Source organism: Cynocephalus volans, chromosome 13, assembly GCF_027409185.1.
Source record: "Cynocephalus volans isolate mCynVol1 chromosome 13, mCynVol1.pri, whole genome shotgun sequence".
Lineage (NCBI taxonomy): Eukaryota > Metazoa > Chordata > Mammalia > Dermoptera > Cynocephalidae > Cynocephalus > Cynocephalus volans.
Genome location: NC_084472.1, coordinates 45310125 through 45330802, shown reverse-complemented (window position 1 = coordinate 45330802; position 20678 = coordinate 45310125). Strand labels below are relative to the sequence as shown.

General features: G+C 48.2%; 1 protein-coding gene across 1 annotated transcript in view; it reads left to right on the top strand.

Annotated features, from left to right (window-relative positions):
* Positions 1–20678, top strand: part of MYO5B (myosin VB) — a 211660-nt gene that overhangs the window by 164939 nt on the left and 26043 nt on the right. Inside the window, exons 26-31 of the mRNA XM_063076684.1 lie at positions 812–952; positions 4412–4477; positions 8914–9153; positions 9973–10073; positions 16594–16671; positions 19414–19612. Coding sequence (XP_062932754.1) covers positions 812–952; positions 4412–4477; positions 8914–9153; positions 9973–10073; positions 16594–16671; positions 19414–19612 — 825 coding nt within the window. The remainder of the gene's footprint in view (positions 1–811; positions 953–4411; positions 4478–8913; positions 9154–9972; positions 10074–16593; positions 16672–19413; positions 19613–20678) is intronic.

The window sequence follows — 20678 nt, the reverse complement described above, 5'->3', positions numbered from 1 at the left end:
TCACTGGGTGTGGCTTCTTCACAGAAGCCGGGACTGGTTCTTCCTGTTAGCCAGCACACCTGGCACAGTGCTGGCTAGACACAAAGCACTCATTTGGTGCTGGTCGAACCAAATTACATTGTCACACATGTACGTACATGTACATTAAAAAAAAACAAAAAACATGGATATACTCATAGACTGTCCGCTCACAGAGAGATGCACATGTTTGTATACAGACCCCCACATGTTACAGAACCCTGGAGGCCAAACTCAGGTGTGAATGAATCTGAAGGGAAAAGTCTCTGCTGGGAAATAGATGCTTTGAGATCTGTTGGATAAATGGGTTCCATGGCAGGGCTGGTGTTGGTTCTGCTTCACAATGCAATCAAGTGGTGGTTGACAGCACATTTATAGTGATTAGTAACCACATTGATTCTTCATCAGGAAGCATCATGCACTGAGTTTTACAATTTCTCTGATGTGAGACCATTTTCCAGAAGTGATATCTTTTAACTTCCAAAGAAAATGGCTGTGTTTTTATCCATTTGTTTTAGAATATATAATCGGTCCTTTTCCATGGCTCACGCAGGAGGAAGATAAATGGTAGAAACTCAGATGTTATCTAGAGGGAAGATGAGCCTAGAACATCAACTTTAATATGAGGAATGCTAGTTGGTTGGTATAGGCTTGGTCTGTGAGGTGTGGATTGGTGTTTGGGAGGAGAGAGGAGACAGAAGACAGAGGCTGACAGAGAGTGAGCTGCTACCTGTGTATTCCCTGAAGTGTTTTTGTGTGAACCTCCTTCTCCCTGCTCCTGTCTTCCTTGAAGGAAATCGGCCTGGAGAAAGCAGCCATGGACATGACAGTCTTCCTGAAGCTGCAGAAGAGAGTGCGGGAGCTGGAGCAGGAGAGGAAGAAGCTGCAGGTGCAGCTGGAGAAGAGAGAGCAGCAGGACAGCAAGAAAGTGCAGGTGTGGGAAGGGGCTGCAGTGCCCTTGTGGTGCCAGGATGGGAGCACAACCCAGCTTGAGCCTCCCACGGCTCACGTGGCAGGTGTGACCCCATGGGAGTATGCTGGTGCTCAGTTTCAGAGAAGACCTTTTGTCGTGTGTTGCAGTTGTGTTGAGTCTTCTCTGCGAGTGCCTCATACACCAGCTGGGCAGGAATGAGCTCCCCTAGTGCCCCCAGGGCAAAGAATTTCCCCAGAGGGCAGTCTGTGGCATCATCATCTGCTTGCAAAGAGGGGAGTTCATGTCAGGAGGACCAGGGTGTGTAATGAAAGTGCAGGTATAGCAGAAGTCAGTTTTAGCAGACAACCTGTTGCCCTTTCATACCTGGAATCTGGCATGAGCTTGAGTTGAGCCTCATTAGGTCAGGGACAGACCTGTGCACGTGCACAGTGACTCACCTTGCTTTCCTGTAGCTGGCCCTTGCCTCGGTCCAGATCATCATCAGTGGCCCCAGAAGTAATCGTTCTATCTCAAGGACCTGTTGGGCACCTATGCTACACTCAGTCCTATGCTAGTGCCAGGCTCACAGTAGGTAAGCAAGATGTTTATTAAATGAGGAGGTAATGATGTGAAAGAAATCTCCAGCCATTGAGGAATTTTTAATTTAATTCTGGAGTATCAGATATAGCACAGGTGAAAAATAAAAAATAATATTGGTAGTACTTAAATAAATGCAAAATTGAGTACAAATAAATTGGTGCTGCAGGAATAGAGAGAGCCCACTGAATGTAACAGTACGGAGGTAAGAGTCGCTTTTTATTTCTTTGGAGGCAGGAGGACCACTTCTCGTGGGATACAAGGCCAGTTCTGACACGGGTCATATCACCAGCTGACTTGGTTGTGGGTTTGGCAAGGGTCTTTGGTCTGTTCTCAGGCCTGACTTGTGGGATTTAAAGCCCTGCCCACGTCCTCAGCCCCCTCCCGCCGCTCCCACTTCTACACAATCTCCTTCTGCAACACCCCGTCTCCCGCTTCCCTTCAAATGTGATGCAGACTCTGATCTGTACTGCGGTCAACTTCTCGGGTTCTTTTCCCTGAGTAGTAAGTGGAGAGGTCAATCTTGCTGATGGAATTAAATCTCTCAGGTGGATTAGATTCAGACTGGAGGGTGAAAGGATTAGGTTTATAAATGGCTCATTCAATTAGAAGCGAAGCGGCCCTGACAGGCGAGCACGAATAAATATATGAGGAGCTGCACAGGCGCCATCAGTTCCTGACGTGAAAGTCCCCAGCCCACCCAGTTGTGCCTAAAGGTTCATTCTCCAGGTTCTCCACCACAGAAATGCCAGTAATTTTGGAATCTTGGGCTGTAGAACCTCTGTTTGTCTTGATACTGAATAAAAAATCTTTTTCCCTCAAAAAGTAATCCCTGAGCAAGAGTCAGAACAGTAGGCTGAGACGTGTCATGTAATTGAGGGTCTCTCTTTAAGGAGAATGACCTTGTTTCTGACAGTTTAATAAGAAAGGCAGGAGAGGGGCAGAGGAGAGTATGGAATCCCTCTCCTGCACCCTGAGGATGCGCTTTCAGAGGTCAAGTTCTTCGACCTGCCCTTGGTCCCAAGAGGAATCCTGAGCTACTTGGTTTTTTTTCTGGAGATATATGGCCTGGGGTCTCAGCCATAGAGAGAGGTGATTTCTCTGATTGAGGGAGCGACAGGGAAGTCCGTGGGATATACCATCTGTGTGGGACTGACAGAGCCAGTGTGAGGGGATGACCTCTGTGACAGCACCATCTGTCAGTGTATCTGATCTCCCATCCATCCAGTGCCTTTTCCCTAGGCCTGGCAAAATGATTGGCCACCTGGGTGATTCCAATGGGCCAACAGGGTGATTCCAATGGGCTTCCCACTTAGGCACATGACTGCCAGCCCATCTTGATACAGCCCCTTGAATTTGAGTAGATGATCTCCATTTTCTGAGATCCTAACACACTCAACAACTATCCAGGTCCTGTGGCAAATCCATGGTACATAGAACACAAGTGCAGGCCTCTCACTGGGACCGCAAGTTAAGTCACCTCCCCCTGTACCACTAATGGGTGATAGTGGGAGGCAAAGCTGAGACTGGAACCAAGCAGAGGTCTCCCCCCAGGTTGCAGGGCTGAATACAGTGCAGTAAATGTAGGCATCTTCTATCTGAAAGGAGCTGCAGGAAATGCTCAAATCCTGTGCCTGTCTCCAGGCCCAGGATGCATCCCCAGCTGGTGGTGGCCTGGACTCAAGCTTGCTAGCACTGTAGGCAATCTAATAAAGCACTCTATTTTTAGTTCTAAAAACCCATCTTATTGGTGTTCAAAAAAACCATCATATTATTCTTACTTAGCTCTAAAAATTCATCTTATTCTACTTGAAATTGTTAAACCATTTACAAAGCTGTTTCCCTTCTCACTGGGCAATTCAAGTCCAATAGATGCCAGATAATGACAGCAATTATTAGCTCATCTGGGTACCAATGGGCTATTATTCCAGTCATTACCGTCATGTCCACTAGCTTTGGAGTTCTGATGTCAGACAGCGTTTATGGAGTACCCATTGTGGGCCAGCTATCCTACTACCTGTTATAACATGAAGGAGGCAGGCTCCTCTGCAAGATGCTTAGAGTTTAGTTAGGAGAGACAGAATACACATGAGCGCATACCCCCCAACCCCCAATAAACTGCAGCGTAGCTCATTAGCCTTGCTAATAGATACTCAAGTTTTACACTGTTAGCTTCCTAGGGATGCTGAAACAAAGTAGCACCAACTGGATGGCTTAAAACAAAAACTTATGCTTTCATAGTTCCAGAGGCCAGAAGTCAGAAATCACGATGTTGACAGGCCATGCTCTCTTGAAGGCTGTAGGGGAGAATTGGTTCCAGGCCTTTCTCTTAGCATCTGGTGTTGCTGGTAATCCCAGTGTTCCTTGACTTACAGCTGCATAACTTCAGTCTGCCTTCATCCTTACATGGCCACTTCCCCCTGTGCCTCTCTTCTCTTCTTCAGTGGGCACCGGTCCTATTGGATTAGGGCTCACCTTAAGGACCTTATCTTAACTTGATTTCATCCGCAAACACCCTATTTCCAAATAAGGTCACACTCACAGGTGCTAGGGGTTAGGACTTTTATTTTTTTTGTTGGGGGGGAGGGCGGGTGCCACAATTCAACCTGTAAAACTTTGTTATATACACTCAACCTATACATGCCTGTGGGATCGTGTGAGTAAAGGGGTGGGGTGGGAGTAGGAAGGAGTCATTTCTGAAGCACTTCATGGAAGCCTGAAGGATTGAGCTGCTTTGTCAAGGTGGGAGGGAAGTGGACTTGTGGAGCTGGGGGTGTCAAGTGTTCATGCAAAGGCAGAACCAGCGAGTTTGACCATGATTGGAAATACTTCTGTGGACTGTCTGCCTCGTCCATGCTGACCTTTCTGTCTCTATCTGTGCAGGTGGAACAGCCAAAGAATGACATAGATGTGGACCAGGATGCAGATCTGGCCTACAATAGTCTGAAGGTAAGACTTTTGGGGGACAAGCTTCCTTGAGTTCTCAGCTGGTAGAGGACAGATGACAAAACTGGGCATCAGGAAATCGGGTCCTAAGCTCTGGTCTGCTAATAGGTAGAGCCATATAAAAATAGCTTCCTCTTTCCATGCTTTAGTTTCTTTGTCTTTGAAATTTAGGAAAATTTGTATTCACTATACAGAAGAATAATAAATGCCTTACCTACTTAATGCACTTTTGGTTAAAATAAGCTGTGACCGCTGGAATGAAATCTAGACTTGCATGGGATATAAGGCTGAAGGATCTTCCAGTGCCGGCCCCTCAGGAAATGGCGGTAGAACACCCAAGTCATTAGGTCCAAGGGTGAGCGGACCCCATGGCAGGGAGGAGTGTGCAGAAAAGGGGCATCCGAGCAGCCCCACCACCTGTTCCCAAAGACTTGATAATGTGAGAATGTATCCAATCTGCCAGTCACTTACAGGATTCCAAATAACTCTGGTAACAGGTATATTGCTCAGAAGAACAGTCCTGAATCATTTTTTTCCAATTTTTTTTGTGTAGTAAAATATACTTAAAATAAAATTTACCATCTGAACTATTTTAAATGTACAGTTCATTGGTATTAAATACATTTGTAATGTTATTCAAGCATCTTACCACCATACATGTATATAACTCTTCATCTTGTAAAACAGACTAAAACTCATACACAATAACTCCCCAATCCTCATCCCCCAGCCCCTGCAACCTTTATTCTACTTTCTTTCTATGAATTAGATGACACTAGTTATCTCGTAAGTGGAATCGTACAGTATCTGTCCTTTTGTGACTGGCTTATTTTACTTAGCATAATGTCCTCAAGATTCATCCATGTTGTAGCATGTGTCAAAATTTCCCTATTTTTAAAACTGAGTAATATTCCACTGTACGTATGTACTACATTTTGCATGTCCATTCATCCATTGTTGAACACTTGGGTTTGCTTCCTTCCATGTTTTAGCTATTGTGAATAATGGTGCTATGAACATGAGTGTACAAATCTCTCTCATCTCTTCTAGACCCTGTTTTCACTTTTTTGGGGTATGTACCCAGACTTGGAATTTCTGGATCATATTGTAATCCTATTTTTAATTTTTTGATGAATCACCACACTGTTTTCCAGAGGGTCTGTACCATTTTACATTCCCACCAGCAGTTCTCAAGGGTTCCAGTCTCTCCACATCCTTCCCAACACTTATTATTTTCTGAGTATTTTTGATAGCCATCCTAATGAGTGTGAGGTGGTATCGCATTGTAGTTTTGATTTTCATGTCCATAATGATTACTAGTATTAAGCTTCTTTTCATGTGCTTATTGGCCATTTGTATATCTTCTTTGGAGAGATGTCTGTCCAAGTTCTCTGCCCATTTTTTAATGAGATTTTTGTTGTTGAGATTTAGGAGTTCTCTACATGTTCTAGATATTAATTCCTTATCAGATGTATGATTTGCAAATATTTTCTCCCGTGGGTATTTTTCCTCTGTTGATAACGTCTTTTGACACACAAAATTTTTAAATTTTCATGAAGTCTAATTTGTCTATTTTTTCTTTTGTTGCCCATGCCTTTGGGACCATGTCCAATAAATCATTCTCAAATGCAATGCATGCAGCTTTTGCCCTATGATTACTTCTAAAAGTTTTATAGTTTTAGGTCTTACATTTAGGCCTTTGATCCACTTTGATCCATTTTGAGTTAATTTTTGTAGATGTTGTAAGGCAAGGGTTCAGCTTCATTCTTTTGCACACAGAAATCCAGTTTCCCTGCACCATTTGGCTTTTTAAACAACCAGGGCCACACAAGTGGTGTAAGAAGAAAGTGCTTTATAGGGTTTTTCTTCTTGGATTATTTATTTGGCTTATTTTCCTCATGTGATATTTAAAAGATTTAAAACCCTCTAAAGGGTCTGGGAGTCTCTCCATGTGATAAATGCCCGTGTCAGGGGGACATCCTGAATCTAGCTTCCTTCCCTAGGTTTTCGTGGCCCTTTGTGATCCGGCCGTCACCTCCATCTCCTGTCTCCCGTCTCCTTCCCCTCCCACTCTGCATTCTGCAGGACTGCATTTTCTCAGCAAGCCCTGCTTGTTGTCCTTTTGTGGGGGACTTTGTACCTGGAAACCCGTTACCTGGCTAACTGCTGCTTGTCCTTTAGTTGTTGGGTAGGCATCACCTGTCACCTCCTCCAGGGAGTCTGCTCTTATCCCCAAGACTCCGTGGATGGCATTCTCCTATGTTCCCTGGTCCCTCTGGGTATGCTTGTGTCACAGCCTGTTCTAAACTGCAGTGTAGTAATTTTTACTTGAATGTAATGACTAGGTTCTAAGCGGGTGTTGTGCCCACATTACCGCACACAGTGCCTCACACAACATAGGCAGATGATAGACATTGTTGGGAGGGAGGAATGGGACTCTACTATTCCTTAGCTGCAATGACATGATATTTGCATGCATGAAAAATTTGTCTTCTGCACAAATACTGTCTGATTCCACTGAGACAAGGTACCTAAAGGAGCCAAACTCAGAGACAGAAAGTAGAACATGATGGCTAGATGGACGGAGGCAGGAGGATGGGGAGTTAGTGTTTAATGGGTACACAGTTTCGGTTGGGGGAGGTGAAAAGGTTCTGGAAATGGATGGTGGTGATGGGTGCACAACACTGTGGATGTACTTAATGCCAACAAACTGTACGCTTAAAATTTACAATCTTAACCATTTTTATGTTATGTATTTTCTACCTCAATAAAGCATATATATGCTCCTGGCATTGTTGACCAGGCAGGATCATGTAGAAAAAGCAGTGAGCCAGTTGGGCAGGAGAGGAGAGGTGAGGGGTGGGACCTCTGGGTTATAAGGTAGACAGTGTCCAGGGATGGCTAGAGAATAGGATGAATAGGAGGTTCACAGATGTGCCTTGGGTGGAGATTTTTGGGGAAAACAACCTGGGCCCTCGCCCAGCCCAGCCCTTTTTGTCTTGAGGCAGGGTCTCACTGCTGGGCGGGCACCTGGGATGGCCATCAGCACAGACACCCAGCCTGCATTCGTCACTGAGCCCAGTCCTAGCTGGTTGGAGCTGTGTGAACTTCAGCCACCACCTGTTCTCACTCCCTTAAATGGCACCTGAGGAGGCTGAGGTGCAGGGCTATGCAGCATGCACCCGGAGCCAGGCTGAGGACCAGGGGTCCTGCCCCCATGCCCCGTGGGGCTCTGCCATGTGCTGCTGTTCTCCTGTGCCTACACTCAGCTGCCAGAAGGAAAATCACCTAGCATTGGTGGACCCTTAGGTCCCGAACTTATAAACTGATTCACCATAGTTTGATGAGCTCCTCAGTAATCATTAGTTATTAACCACCTTACCCCAGGGCCCTCAGCATATCTGCAGAACCCATCTCCATGCATGGTTCTAAGCCTCTCAGAACTCATCATGTATGTGGGGAGCAGTGGGAAAGACCTGGGGCAGAGGTCAGGAGTCCTGGCCTCTTGTCCTGGTTCAGCCTCTAAACTCACCGTGAGCCTTCCCCTCCCCCAGCTCAGCTTCCTCACTCGGAAAACAGGGATTCTACCCGGTGGTCTTCTAGTACCTTCACCCTATGGCTCTGTAATAAACATGCAACTAATGCCTGCTTATCCACATTTTGGGTTTTCTTTGGGAAATTTTGAATCCCATGTATGCCAGGACCCTATCAGCAATTTATGTATGATTATCAGACTTTAAACTATCAGACTTTATCTCAAGCACACAGTTGAACGTACTACCCAGAAAACATAAATACATTCCAAAATTGAGTTTCAATAGTATTTTTTTGCCTCTGCATACAGGTAGTTTTTTCTCTGCTGGCACTGACAGTTGGTGGCTTTCTATATGACCAAAATGACTAACGTTCCTGATATGTTCTACAGTTCATAAATCTGAGTGATGCTCCTTGAAGAAAAGGGGGGCTCTCTGGAGTAATAAGTGTAGGAAATTCTGCATTCCATATCCCCTCTTAGAAAGTCACAATTATGTATTAAGCACGTTAATGTATTAAGGCTGAGTAGGAAGTCGTGTGTTAACAGCATGTTATTTAAAATCATCAACCCGGCATTTCCACAAGGAGGTGTTTCACTGCCAAACGTGCTTAGAAGCACTAACATTACTGAGTCACTTCAGGGAATGCTGCTGTCGGAGCATCATGTCAGATGCTTCTTCGTGATACCTTGGGGCCATGAGTTTAAATCCAGGCCCTGGCTTTGGCGGCTTGCTCATGACAGTCAGATCTTTTGCCAGGTGTTTCACCCTTAAAATGGGAGGGTTGTTCTTAGTTTTCCCCGTGGACAGAGTAGGTTGGTTAAGGAAGGGGAAGAGGGGACCTACATGTGGAGAGTACCCTGGATCTAGGTATTAATGGGATGTGTCACTTGGACTGTCTTCCAGAGGCAAGAGCTAGAGTCAGAGAACAAGAAGCTGAAGAATGACCTGAACGAGCTGAGGAAAGCCGTGGCCGACCAAGCCACACGGAACAACTCCACCCACAGCTCCCCAGATGGCTACAGCCTCCTGCTGAACCAGCTCAAGCTGGCCAACGAGGAGCTTGAGGTTCGCAAGGAGGAGGTGCTCATCCTCAGGACCCAGATCGTGAGCGCTGACCAGCGCCGACCGGCCGGCAAGAGCATGGTAACAGGGCGGCAGCCGGCGGTCGGGCTTGCGAGGGATGACACTAGGTAACAGATCTGAGTTTTTCTTACATGTCTTTGCCCATGAGGGTCTTAAATCTGAAAGGGCAGACTCTCTTACTCTGGTGTCTCCTCTAAAGGCAAAGCGAGAGACTTGCTGTCCTTTCAATATGACCTTTCCTGGGAGATTGAGCTAGAAGTTTCTAGAATCCTCTGATGTTGATATGCAGATGTTCAAAGGGAACAAGACACAGGATTAGATGGAATCTCAGGTGGCATTGTACTTCACCTCACGCTCCCTGCTCTTTACTCGCTGAAGTGCAGAGAGTTGTTCCTCACTGTCCGTCCTCCTGGGGTCGCAAGTCTTGTTTAGTGTTTGTTCCTAATGTTGTCACCTTCTGGAACAGCTTGTAGAGCTGCAGGGAGGGAATGCAGGCCACCTGGGTCACTCTGTGGGTTCTAGGAGGCTGGGCCACTTCTGGGCACTAGGAGGCTGGAGGTAAGTGGGCAGTAATGAGTGTGGAAGAATCAAAACTGAGCAAGATTTGAATTGTATCCTCTGGGCTTGTCCTGGCCGTATTCCCCCCTGCTCTGCTCTCAGTGTCCCGCAGCGAGGCTTTGTCATTCTGTGTCTCTTGTTCTAAGGCTACCTTTTGAGCTCACATTTCTACCTGGATTTAACTGCAGTTATCTGAATACTTCCCAAGCCTCTGTCTTTTCCCAAAAGCGTGTTTTTATACCTCTGTCTGTATATAAAGCCATTTTGTGGCAGTTGTTTGTATAACCAGAGCTATTTATTTTTTCATCTGGGGCTTTCTAGGAGCCGAACATTAATGCCAGAACAAGTTGGCCTAACAGTGAAAAGCACGTAGACCAGGAAGATGCCATCGAGGCCTATCACGGGGTCTGCCAGACTAACAGGTAGGTCCCGTCTCTCAGGACAGAGATGGAGGAGGCGATGGAGGAAGGGCCCTGCCCAACCTAATCTGTGAAGGCCTGATCCTCAGGCACTGGCCGTGGCTCAGCAGCAGGGAATGATTTATTAGAGAAGATAGAAGAGAAAGAGCAGACTCTGCTAGACCCTGCCCTTGGGAAGCCTACCATTAGCTTCGGCAAGACCCAGCTAACATACCTGCAGCATCCAGAACCCAGGCGCTGAGGAGTGTTAGGAAAAGGAGCTCCCTGGGAGGATGACAGGAGGCAGAATGGCTGCCCGGGAGTGGCTCTTCTCATTGAGAGGACGCTGGCCCTGGGGGCCTAACTAACGGGGTAGGGGGCTGCTGCAGCCATCTGCCGCTACACCCTTCTCACGCACGCAGAGGGCCCCGTCCCTATTGGTTAGAAGAGGTGGGACCCAAGCCAGGCACTATGGAGGCTGAACGGGAGAGTTGTACCTCTATTATATTGGCCAAAATGAGATTTCCCTAGATTTTAGATAACTGACCACCTCTGGTTCCTCCTCAAGGATGAGCTGACCGAGGGTTAAAGCGAGAGAGTGATTGTCGGAGGAGGCAGCAGGCCCAAGGGTTCAGGACAGAACAGAGACCCCCAAGGGGGTAGGCAGGGTGCTTGAGAATGTGACTCTGGTTTACTCACTCGGTGAATGTTCAGCAACTGTGCCATAACCACTCAGTGCCTCAGTTGCCTCTTCTGTGAACTGGGGACAGTCAGAGCAGCGAACTCCTGTGGTTGTTGAGAAGATTTGGTGAGATAGTCTGGGTAAAGCACTTAGTCGGGTAAGCACACAATAAGCGTCAGCACTGTTATCGGCATTATCATCTTCTTGTGCCCCTGCAGAAACAGAGCTGGCCTTTCCCCTGGTTACCTTTCTCTCTTTCCTCAACTAATTGCATGTTGAGCAGTCAGTCGTTGAAGCACTTGCTCAAAATTGCTGAAACATCAAACACTTCCAGAAAGTGTCAGCAGGTGGCACTGGGAGCGCGACCTGAAGTTTTTTGCAAGAACTCATAGAATCTCTGAAGACTTCTTAGAGAGCTTTAGTTTCCAGATCTTGCAATCCAGTCCTCTTTCTGCAGATGAGGAAAAAAAGTCCTGGAAGGGTGGAGCAGCTTAGGCACACAGCCGACTCGTTGCTGAGTCAAGGTAGATTCCAGAAGGCTGACTCCCAGGCTGGGGGTGCTTCTGGCCCACACAAACACTGCCGTAGGAATCAGAAGGTGAAGGTGTAGCAGCCCCCCCAGGAAGAAGCTAAATTTATTTCAAGAGAATGCAATTCTTTTCCCTAAAGGAGGGAGCAAAGGAATGAAGGTGATTCTCTTGGTGCTAAAACTGGAGTTAAGATTTAGCCATTTTAAATTATCTTGGGTTAAAAATAAGAACTGAGATGAATATGGAAAAAGAGCCCAGGTGATATTAAAGTAAAAAGAACGAAAGAAACAGCCGTGTGCTTGGTCCTGACAAGGTGAGCTTATCTTTCTGATCTGCAGAACCATCACTGTTATCAGCTCCCTTTTTATTCATTTATACAGTTGGCAGGATCCAGTCCCCAGTCTAGGTTTTCCCAGGGGCTGCTTAATACCCTGGACTTGCCTTCCTTTAGAGCAACAGTAATGATGGTGATAAAATAAAAATAGCTTTTATTGTATCTTAAAATAATTCCATTCCCAGCAAGCCCAGTGTGCAATAGAGAATTAATAGCCTGTGAAACAAGGTTAAGTACAGAAAAGAGCTGGCTGCCTTGGGGAGGGGAGGCCTGAAGAATCAGCTCCCCAGTGCCTGCTGCCAGAGGTGCCTTAGAAGTGACAACCATGGAGTAGTCTCTCTCTCAACTTGGCTTGAGCGCAGCTTTGAGAAAATTTTATGATTACAGCAAATCCCAGCATGGAGGGAGAAGAACAGGCAGGCAGGGAAGGAGGGTCTACCCGACTGTGATCCCCTGGGGCCCAGTGGCAAGGGCGTCCCTTTAGGACGAGGGCTGCCCTGGCGACGGGGTGCTCTGAAGATAGAGAGCTGCCCTGCCTTTCCTAGGCTCCCCTGTAGTGGGGAGCTTTACAGTATAAATAGACATATATCTATGCAGGTGTGATCTGTGGGGGAAGGTTGGGATTCTTTAGAATGTTGATGAAATCCATCCTCTCCTTAGAAAAACTTACATTTATATGCCGAATTTTCTGGGGGATTTCATCACATAACCCAACCATGGCCCCTCTAAGCATCCATGGTCCCCAAGTTCAGAACTTTTTTCAGTTGCTGATTTTCATAGTTTATAGTGTTCTGTTTTGGTCTTTACACCTGTGTCTTTTCCCTTGTATTTAAATCTGGGGAAAGAAGCCCATATTGAGGCCCTGCTCTGGGTATAGCTATAGGAGTACCCATAGTGCTCCTGCCTCCACAAAGCTTTCTGATTTTTACATCTTGGGAACTAAGAAACCAGCGTTGTTATTGCCATTTTATATATGGGAAAACTAGAGAGGGCTGTGCCTGCCGGCAGAGCTAGGGGTTGGTAGGCCGTCTTCCCCTTGGGGCTGAATCTGGGAGAGCAAGTGGGATAGGAGAGTAGAGGCTGCTGCTGCTCTCGGGCTGGGCTGGCCCCACCTCCAGGCAGGCACTCGAGGTCGCAGAGAGGTGGGGACAGGACTGTGGCTGGGGCTCAGGGCTGGCTCCTACAACAGTGCTCCTTGGACCCCAGGCCCCTTCCCCCCAAGCCTTGCCAGGATTCCAGAGCAAGACTGATGGTGCGTTACTGGACCTTTCCTCAGGTTCCAGGAAATCTCTTTGCAGCCCTTTCCTGCCTAGTAGGTCCTAGGAAATAATAGGAAGCCGCAGCACATAGAGTTGCCTTATTGGGCAGGGGCACGTACACCTGGGATTATTATCCCCCTGCTCTCTCCCGCCACCATGGGCCTATCCAGCATAGTAGAGACCTTGTTGAACAAGGAAGGGTGTGTGCAGTCTCCTTAAGACTTGCCTTGGTAGTGCAACTCAGCTCCTTTGGCCTTGAGCCTCAACTGCCCAGGTGTCTTGCTCAGCACAGCAAAGAAGGTAGCAAGAGCCTGCCTCTGCCCAGCTCCTCCCTCAGAATGCCTCGCTTTAAGCACTGCTGGCTAGAGACTCGGCTTTCTTCTAGGAGGCAATCACTCCTTACGTTTCTCAAAGTTCTGTTAGTCCTGAACCAGCAGCACAATTGACGCTGTAACTCACAGGCCTAGCCGTATTTATCCCCAAACAGCTCACCCTCAGGTGGCCAGGTCTACAGCCCCAAATCTTTCTCTGTTGTTCCTGGTGTTTGGGATGCCGCCTTTTATTTGCTCAAGATCCCAGGAAATATTCTGGAAAGTTAGGTAGAAAGCTCAGGTGTGAACTACAGAAATAAGAGCATCTGTGAGCATATAGGTCTTTTTAGAAACAGGAAGCTGACCATCTCCAAGCTGGCAGCCACCTTGTCCGTTTCCATCGACAGGGAGGCAGGTCCCTTATTTTTCAAGTTTTTTGCAGACGGAAGCTAAATATTGTCCTAGGCCTTTTCTGGTGCATGGGCTTTACAGTCAGTAGTTAAAGTTCTGGAAGAAACCTTTGCAGTAATTCAGCCAACCGCTTTCACTTTACCTATGTAGAAAGGCAGGCCCAGGGAGTGGAGTACCAGCCCAGGCCATGGCTCCACAGAGGCCAAGATGGGAGTTGCTTTGGGAAGCCTGGCTTTCAGCCAGTTTCCTACATACTGTTTCTTGCTGCCTCCTGATGTCAGAGACTACCTGCCTCTTTCGGATCAGAGCTCAGCACAGTGGCCTATACACAGGAGGTTGTCCATGAACGATTAATTGACATTAAGCACTTAAACTTTTAAGATAAAAATAAATTCCTGTGAGAGGCATTGTTTTCCTTCCTGCACCAGCAGATGGCGCTCCCTCCTTTGCCTTTGCCGACAGTGACGTAGTGGAGCGGGAGGCAGAGTCTCCTCTGCGGTCAGTTCTCTTATGTCTGGGAACAAAGGGCTTGGCCAAGATGGTTGACTGGTTTTTAATTTGCTCATGTGCCTGATTTCCTGAGCACTGTGGGGTGCCACGCTGCACAGTTCTCCATTTTTCTCTTTGCCCATAAGTCTTGGCATGTTACAGAATTAAGAATTCTGTGAGTATTTCCTCCTGAGGCTGGTGATGTGTGGGGATTAATGCTAACTTCCTCGGTGTATATCTCAGGATCACGCACGGGCCACCCTAGAGAGCGTCTGTAGTCATGGGAACTGTAGAAGTGAGGTGACCTCTAAGAGAGAGACCCGGCAACCTGTCCTGGGGCCCGGAGGGCCAGCCTGTGTGAGGCGGGGTAGGAGCTTCAGACCCTAGCCCAGGAGCAATGTCTCTCCCCCTGTGGAGAAGGAGGTGGGGGGATGAAGGATCCCCGCACTTCTTCCCTGTTAGTTCTCATGCCTTCTACTTCTGGGCTTCCCCAAGAATTACCGCAGTTGCGCCCGTGGTCCCTCCAGTGAGCCGCTCCTTTGGGTTGAAGCACTAGCTGCTGCAGGGTTCTGGCTAAATGCAGGTGTCAACACCTGAGAAGGGAAGGTGCTCAGCTGTCAGCCCCACCCCCCTTGATACAGCCCCAAGTCACTTTAGGATTTGCCAGGACAAGTGGAACACAGAGGACAGCTAAGTGCCAACCACAGGAGAAGATGGCAAACAGACTATCCCCAGAGATAGTATCTGGAGAGGCCCTGCCTGGCTGAGAGCCCTGGGCATCTGAGGGGCAGGAGTCCCAAGTGAGGGGTTCCCAGCATAAGTTTGTTGGCAGTAGTCCCCCTCAGTACCAGCTAGGGGAGAGGCTGTGACAGTACGAGGTGGACCCAGGAAATAGAAACCATAGAGTAGCCCCCAGAGGTGTGCTTACCACTGTCTTCCCCTCCTCTCCTGTCCTGCAGACTGTCAGGGGAATGCCTGGTGAGCACTGCAGGGGCTGAGGCTCTTAAGAGGCTGAAGTCTGGGGGGAGATGTAGTGGGTAGTTTCATCCCCTGGGCCACACACAAAACCTGACGGGGTGGTATAGTGGCTGACCAGGGCCAGAAACACTCCAGGGGATGGATGCTTTGCCATCTGGGAGTTTGGAAGGGGGATCACTGGTTCTCACAACAGGCAGCATGGAGGCAGTTCCTGCCTCATGATTCCTACCAGGAAAGCTAGGATGCAATCAGCAGGAAGAGCTCACCAGTGACAGAGGCCATTGGGAGCAGGGAGGTGGGGCAGAGTCCTGGCGGGAGGTCCTGCACCACCCAGTGCTGCTGGCCTTTGAGTATCTCCGTGTGCCCAGGGCTGTGCAAGGAGGTGAAGTTTGCAGATGGAGGAGCAACTGACACGCCTGACCTCCAGGAGCTGCCCTTGCTGGCAATGGGCAGACACCGGGTGACTTGAGTTCACAGATGGAGGGTGTCAGGTGTCCTGTTCTCCCAAGCTGAGTAAATGGGAGAACGCACTTCAGTCCTAAGGTCAAGGGGAGACAAAGTGTTCAGTTCTTATCCTACATGTCACAAAATACAGATGCTTCTAGATTTACAATGGGGTTATGTCCTGAAAAATTCTTCGTAAGTTGAAAACATTGTTAAGTCCAGAACGCATTTAATACACCCAACCTACCAAGCATCATAGCTTAGCCTAGGCTGCTTCAAACATGCTCAGAACGTTTATTTTAGCCTACAGTTGAGCAAAATCATCTAACACAAAGCCTATTTTGTAATAAAGCATTTAATATCTCTTGTAACTTATTGAATACTATCCTGAAAGTGAGAAACAGAATGGCTGTGTGAGCACTTGAAATACAGTTTCAATTGATTGTGTATCGCTTTTGCACCATTGGGGTCAAAAAACCATAAGCCAAACTGTAATTGGAGTTGAACTGACTGTACTTATGTGTTAGGCAGGGACTATCTGTATTTTTTGTGCTCTTAACGAGTGACAGAAAGGAGATATGCATTGAAAAGCAGGCAAAATATCCTGGGTGAGCCCGGTGTCCCCAGGTGCTTCATCTGCCGCTCTGCAGGAAGCAGCGTCCCTGTACATGGGATCCTCTCCTCCCAGCCCTTTCTGCGTTGCTGCCTGTTCTGTTCCAGATCATTTGGACAGAGGGAAGCACACTGTGAGCCCAGGCCTGCACTTCCACCCGCACTGCCTCACAAAAGTGGCTGCACACAGAGTTGTCAGAACAGGTGCAGCCCCTTCTGTCTTTGGCGACATGTTTCGCTCCTGTGAGTGTCAGTGGGCCCCGCATGACACCACACAACCAGCTTCCAAGCCAGTAACTGAAACCTGGGCAACTTGGGGGAGAGATGCTGTTTGCAGGCACCTAAAGTGCAGTGACAGTAGTGGAGAAAGGGAAAATGGGAGCTCTTGGGCCATGCACCCTTTTCATTTCTAAACGTTGGCTAGAATTGCCTTTCTGCCTGCCTGTCTCTTTCCTCTACACTGGACATCCTGTTTTTCTGTCCTTTATTTCTAGCAAGACTGAGGATTGGGGATATTTGAATGAAGATGGAGAACTCGGCTTGGCCTACCAAGGCCTAAAGCAAGTTGCCAGGTCAAATATATTTCTCCTTTCTTCCTGTGTCTGCTTTGTCTGTCATGCCTGCTCTTGTCAATGCTTAATTGTTTTTCAGCTAGAGTGGGGGCACAGGGCACAGTTCACTCAGGCTGCTCGTGGGTAGCCCCTGGGGTTACCCGTCTGTCACTTTGCACCCAGGCTGTGTGGATAAGGGGGGAGGATGCTTGTCTGGGTCAAAGTGATAGCACTTGGTGGCCCGATTGAACTTTGGAAACCATGTGGTCCTACCCACTGGTCCTGTAGGTGAAGAAATAGACAAGAAGAGGACCTTACATGGCACCAGACACACAGCTCTTCAGAACAAGGCTGAGAGGGAAATTCACCTCTGGGCACTTGTGGATCTGTGCTGCTTCCACACTCCATGTTGACCCTCCTAACAAGGCAGAGTCAGCCAAAAGCATTGGCCTGATTTGTGTCGTGGGCTGTGATTTGCTCCTCGGAACCTGGGACCTGCCATCAGCATACGTGCTGGTCCCCATCTCAGAGACTCGCTGGAGCTGCTGACAGCCAAGTGCAGAGTATGCACCGTGATGTACGACCCTCACAGCACCCTTGGGGGGGCGGTGAAGACACTGAAGCCTGGAGGGTTTGAGGAACTCACTGGTTAAGGGGAAGACCCAGCATTTGGGCCTGGTTCCATTTGGTACCAGCGTGGGAACCTGTGACCCACTGGGCTTCGGCAGTGGTTGAGCAGCTTAGCTGGGGAGGTTAGGCACGTACAGAAGGAACACAATGTAGTGGTTGTGGTGTGTGGCTTTTGGGGGCTGTCCCATAGCTTTGTTCATATGAGCATCGCAACAAGAGATGGGGCAAAGTTCATCAGCCTTGACTCCCAGAAGAGGAAACTGAGGTGCAGAGAGGTGGCGTGAGCGCTGTGGCCCAGCTCCCTCAGCCCCGCACGGCACAGGAGCCCAGCACCCCCGTTGTTCACCGTTGTGCAGCTATGATGTGGCAGGGGTCCTGTTGCAGCAACAGGAGCATCTCTTGGTGAAAGCAAGTCACAGTCCCCTGAAGCATAAGGCAGCAAGCCTCCTGGCTGTGCAGCCTTCCCCTGGGTTCAAATGTGGCCCCATGACCTGTGAGCAAGGTGGTGTGCTGAGTCTCAGCGGTAGACTGTGGATCAGAACAGGACCTTCTTCACACAGACTTTATAAGGAATAAGGTTAACTCAGGCAAAGCACTTTGCACGTGCCTGGCATGTAGTAAGCACGGGATAAATATTAGCTGTTACTTCTCTTATTATAATGGTTATACTCCAATAAGATCAGATTCCTGTCCCACCTAGAAGTTTGTTTTATTGGAGGAGGGACCCGTGTATGAAACCAGGTAACTCCTCATGCCTCTCTGTCAGCAGATAGGATGTGGTTTAATGAATAAACAGATGAATGTAAAGATAAATCACAGGCCTATGCATCAGGTAGACCTGGCTCCTAGAACCAGAACTGCCACAGGCTGTGGCCTAGCACCTCTCTTGGCCTTAGTTTTCCCACCAACACAGTGAGGTAGTTGGCCTGATGCTTGGGTAGGGATTTCATACCTTGCACAGAACGCTGGGCCGAGTCAGTCAGCTACAGTTCATGGGGAGAACAAGAAAGACACCGACAGTGGACACAGCACAAGCCAGGAAATGCACCCTTGGGTAGCATGCCTAGACCCTAAGAGTTTCTATTCTCTCTCATTAGATTTGTAACTTACTGGTGATTTCTTTTAGTATATTGTAGCCAGTATTACGTTATCTAAATATTGTGTGTCATCTAAAATGCTGATTTCATTACTAAGTTATCCTCCATAAGCCTCACGTTATGACTACTTTCCTTTGGAAATGCTGCCTGTGGGGGATGGATGGATTCCTTCATCATCTCTTCATGTGTGTCACTTTGTTGAGCGCCACTGGGAGCCAGACCTTGCACCCGGGGCTGCTGGGGAGCTGACTTGGCTACATGCACATGGTTGCTTCCATCAGCAGCATAGACTTTCCTCTCTCTCTCTCTCTGTCTCTCATATAAAATATACACACACACACACACACACACACAGTATATGAGATAAAGTGTTTATAAAAATATACATATATATATAAAGCATATATGTGATAAAGTGGGGGTAGTAATGGTGAAGACAAATAAAAAGGAAGAGAGCTAATATTCTGCCTCTCTAAAACCTGGGGAGAATCTACTACCAGAGTTTTGTCTTTTTTTAGCCTTTTTAAAAAAATTTTTTATTAGTGTATTCATTATTATGAGTTATGATTTTTCTTTATGCACTTTACCCAACCTATCACTCCACAAATCCTCTCCCTCCCTTACCCTCAAGAGTTATGTCTTAAGGAGATTCTTATGAACTTTGGGCCAGATGTGGGTGTTTTTATTTTTAAAATACTACAAAAACTTTATTTCTGCTTATGATATTTTGACGTGGAGACAATGTCTCAATCCCATACCAACAGACTGTGCTCACAGAGGAGAACAAGGCTCTAGAAAAAGGCTTGAGACCAGGGTGCCTCTGGCGGTGGTTTCCTGATCTGAGAGTGGATAGGCCGGCCTGTTTGCTTAGGATCTCCACAGCGTGTTTCCCGCTGCATTCACCCCCTCCCTGTTGGGGACGTGCAATTGCTGCTGCTGTGCATTGGCTGCTCCCCTGTGTGTTTCTGTCCGTGGCCCTTCACTTGGGGGCAGTGACCTGGCCACATAGTCACTCGTCCTCCTCTCCCCATTGCAGGTTGCTGGAGGCCCAGCTGCAGGCTCAGAGCCTCGAGCATGAGGAGGTGGTGGAGAGTCTCGAGGCCCAAGTGGAGGCTCTGAAGGAGGAGCTGGACAAACAGCAGCAGACCTTCTGCCAGACACTGCTGCTCTCCCCAGAGGCCCAGGTGGAATTTGGCGTCCAGCAGGAGATATCCCGGCTGACCAATGACAATCTAGTGAGTAGCCATGCCTAGTGGATCCCAGCTCTGGGAAGTCATGTTCTGGAAGAAAATGGATCAGAGATGGCCTTTAGCCAAATGGACAAGGCTTATGTCCTTAGCCCTATAGCAGGAACAGCGATTCTAGAAATCCCCAGTCTGCTGGTGACAGATCACTGAAATATCTTTCTTTGTAGAATGAAGTGGCTTAAAACTTAGTGGCTTCAAATAGCAGCCACTAATGTGTGGGTTAGGAATTCTGGCAGGGCTCAGTGGGAACAGCTTGTCTCTGCTCCATGTGGTCTTGGGTGGGGCCCCCTGACTGGGGCTGAAAGATCCAAGACAGCCTCACTACTGCGTCCGAGGCCTGGTACTGGCTGTCAGCAGAGCCCTCGTTTCTCCCTTGCAAGGACCATGCTTCTCCGCATGCTCTCAGCAGTTGCTAGCCTAGCCTGAGCTGCTTTACATGGCACTGGCTTCCAAGAGGAGCAACGCAGAAGCTGCCAGGCCTCATAAGGCCTAGTCCCGGAACCAGCTGTGTCGCTCTGCCACATGCTACCAATTAGAACAGATCGCACGGCTAGGCCAGATATAGTGGGAAGAGACCACACCTCTTGATGAGAGGAGTAATGGGAGGGCTTGTTGGTGGCCGTCTTTGCAGAAAGCCACCAGAAAAGTCCTGCCAGATGCCCGAGAAATGGAAGAGTTTCTATCCTATGAGAGCTTATAGGTCAGTAGGAAAGTAAGGCAGGTAAAACAGAAGAGAAAGAAGACAGTGCTTTTAAAAACACAAATCTGTGTGGGATTAACAACAGGTGTTACAGAAAGAGAAAGATTTTCAGGGAAAGCTGTTGGGAGGAGGTGAGCTTGGGCTGAGACGGGAGGCATGAAGGGATGAAAACCATGGAGATGGCAAAGTGAGAAGGGGAGCATGGACAGAGGCCCTGTACAGGAGTGAGGGGGGCACAGGAGGAGTTGCCTTCTGGAGTTGAGCAGGCTTGCAGGGGAGCAGCAGGAGGTGCCCCAAACCTGACCAGCAGGCTCAGCACCAGCAAGGCATCCAGTCTGGGAGCCCAGCCGCAGC